The sequence below is a fragment of the Chrysoperla carnea genome, chromosome 5 (genome assembly GCF_905475395.1).
Source record: "Chrysoperla carnea chromosome 5, inChrCarn1.1, whole genome shotgun sequence".
NCBI lineage: Eukaryota > Metazoa > Arthropoda > Insecta > Neuroptera > Chrysopidae > Chrysoperla > Chrysoperla carnea.
This window is the reverse complement of record NC_058341.1, coordinates 36,445,399-36,448,383: the sequence shown is the minus strand read 5'-3', so window position 1 is coordinate 36,448,383 and position 2,985 is coordinate 36,445,399. Positions and strand designations below refer to the sequence as shown.

The following is a 2,985-nucleotide window of genomic DNA, read 5'->3' as shown; positions in this document are numbered from 1 at the left end:
TTTTAATAGGTACCTATAAAATTTGTATTTGTAGTGTAAAGCTTACTCAACAATATCCCGCTAAAATTTTGAGCCTAATGCATTTTAAGTGCTTGATTGTTAATTGTTAAGAGAGCGCGAAAAAAACCACCCAAAAATAACGATTTTCTGTTAGATAGATGCTAGAAAGATGGAATTTTTACCAATCAACTCAAAATAAAGTCAAATTAGCAGATAAGTTCGAAAAATTCCACTTTCCATAATGCAGCCTGTAAAAATATGGAAAAATGGAATCTTAGTCCTAACTTTTTTTAGAAAGTATAGATAAATACATTTATCCTGAAAGCTTATTGTTTCTGGTTTTCCAAACCGTTGACGGAGTTACAATACTCACCAAGACCTACAACCTACACTAGGTCCTTTTAAAAGTGCAAAATCACTGTAGCACGGTGAATTAGTTTTTATTTTATTAGGTGAGCAATCAAAAACAGATTACATGTATAGTACAGATTTAGAAAAGTAAGTTAATAAAATTGTATGCAAGTGTTTATTTAACGTTTACATTTTGTTTTTGTACAGGTTTCGTAAGGAACTTCGTTCCTAGCAGGGGTCGAAGGAACGCACTCTTTTTTTGACACAATGATTCCATTTAGTATTTAAAAAGGCAAATGAAATACATTAATATGGGTTTAGAGTTTTTTTTTTATAGAGTTGGAACTTTTACAGTCAAAATGATAATAAATTATTCAAATATGAATATTTTATTCATAATAGAAATACATTTCTATAAATATATCGAGTATGTATTTTATGAATGCCACAAGTGGTGTGTCTTGTTATTTTTATCATCTTACATTATTGTTTTATTCTTATATGAATATTTTTAGAGTTTATTGTCGGACCTATCAAGAGAGAATCATCATGTCTCTAGTTTGAAATTCGATGTAATACGAGAGTGCTGTAAAGGTGGGCTGATTTTTGTTCGAATATTTCATTAAGAGAAGAATTTGAACAGTCTAAGCAAATTATGGTAAAAATTAGAGGAAAAAGAGTATTTTTCTATCTTTTCACAAACTAATGAATAAAGGATGAAAAATAAAAAAGATAAGTCGCGATTATATTCCGAAGATACTTTTTACAAATATTGGCGCAAACTGAGTCAATTGTATAGTTTATGATCGTCAGGTGACTATCACCGAAATAAACGACAATAACAATGTGATACCATGTGTTTTACCACCTTTCCGCTGATAATTTCATTTATCAGTTCCTCAATTTCAGAGGCTGAGTGCACCTCCTTCATGCTTATACCATGCACTACACCAGTCCATCACAACTATTAATTAAATTAACTTTTGTTGCGACGGCGGGAATCGAATCCGCTACCCTGGACATATCGCGGACGGAATTGTTGCCTTAACCAACTGAGCTACCAGGGCGACAATAACGATATAAATATAATAAAAATTTGATTAATTCTAAGTGTTCCAACTCACACATAATTCATATAAAATCAAACAAATAATTTTGTATTTGTTAATAATTTATTGTATTGGTTACATAGAAATCAAATTTTTTTTCGAATATAATTACAAAATAAGTGGTTGATACGGAAGAAAGTTAACAAAATTCTGGCAGATCTTCACAAGGTAACCATTTAGAATTTTCTACGGCGTCCCATAAAACTTGATCCTGTTCATTTAATTCCTTATTTAGTTTATCTACATCTAAACTTGTTGAGTATTCAATTAATTCTAAATCATCATCAATTTTCGCTTGAGTTGATTCTGGTAAGGAACCATGAGAATTATGTATACCATGTCCATTATATGAGGAGGCACCACTCAGCGCAGACGTATCGATTAACACACTCTCCGTGGTCGATTGAAAAAAATCAGGTGTCTGATCGTAGTAACCTCTCCAAGCGTAATTTTGCCAGTAAGCGGACGGATCATAATACTGTAAATAGTCTTGAGATTGTGTCGTGTATGTTTGTGCTTGAGTTGCGGAATTTACGGGTGCTGGCGATAGTGTGATGGTACTTTGTGGTGGGGATAATATTGTGGTCGCCCCTTTTGGTTTTGGTACTGCATTACAAATTTTTAACGGTTTACTACCTAAACCAATGTAACCATTCATTGTCGTTAAACTATTTTTCTGTTCGTCTTCACAACCAAATCGAACAAATCCATAGCCTTTACTAAATCCGGAGTTATCTAGAATGACTTTGGCAGATTTGATCGTATTATAACGTGACGCAAAAGTTCGATACAGACTATAATCGTCAACATCTGGACTTAAATCCCCGATCCAAACAGAAAATTCACGTTCAAAAAGTGATCGATCCGTGTTACTTGCATTATTTAAACGAAATCGTATAATTGGATTGGTATCCGGTATAGGTTTACCATTTAATTTATGCATTGCATGGATTGCCTGTTCATCGCTTGAAAAATGTACAAAACAATATCCAGCTGGTTCGCCCGTAAATTTGTTTCGCATTATTTTCACATTTTGTGGATGTTCGCCCATTTTTTGAAAAGCTAACATGATAAAACTTTCTGTCATGAATGGTTCTAAATTGCCCATCCATAATTGACAATGTATCATTCCAGTCATCATTGAAATTTTATATTATTTTTTAAAACTTAATAAAATAATTTATTTCATTTAAAAATTGTTTATTTATATATTTAATTCTTGCTAATTATTAAGATGATAAAAAATGTCAATTTTAACCTCGCTTTTATCACTTCAAATTCAAACAATAAATTACCTACAAGATTAGGTACTTGTTAAAAAAATGGACCGTTAAAATGAAAAAAAAAAGATATTATATGACTTACTCTCAGTTTATTTTATCTAATTTTAGTTTTCTAGTCAACCTTATCTAAATAAATGACAGCTTTGACGAAAATCGGCATTGCGTTACATCATAGCTAAACACGTGATGTCATTGAATAACTTCCATATGATTCCATGTTTTTGTTTTTTATATGTATGAAA

The 2,985-nt window shown here is 31.5% G+C and overlaps 1 protein-coding gene across 1 annotated transcript; it reads right to left on the bottom strand.

The window, feature by feature from the left end:
• Positions 1–1,599: 1,599 nt before the first annotated feature.
• On the bottom strand, positions 1,600–2,601 carry LOC123301152 (tRNA selenocysteine 1-associated protein 1-like). The gene has a single exon (XM_044883885.1). It carries the CDS (start codon positions 2,599–2,601, stop codon positions 1,600–1,602), a length of 1,002 nt encoding a protein of 333 aa, XP_044739820.1.
• Positions 2,602–2,985: the final 384 nt, after the last annotated feature.

Bases quoted from the DNA above. Each gene is read 5' to 3' on its own strand.
- LOC123301152 (XM_044883885.1), bottom strand. From the start codon at position 2,601: ATGATGACTGGAATGATACATTGTCAATTATGGATGGGCAATTTAGAA.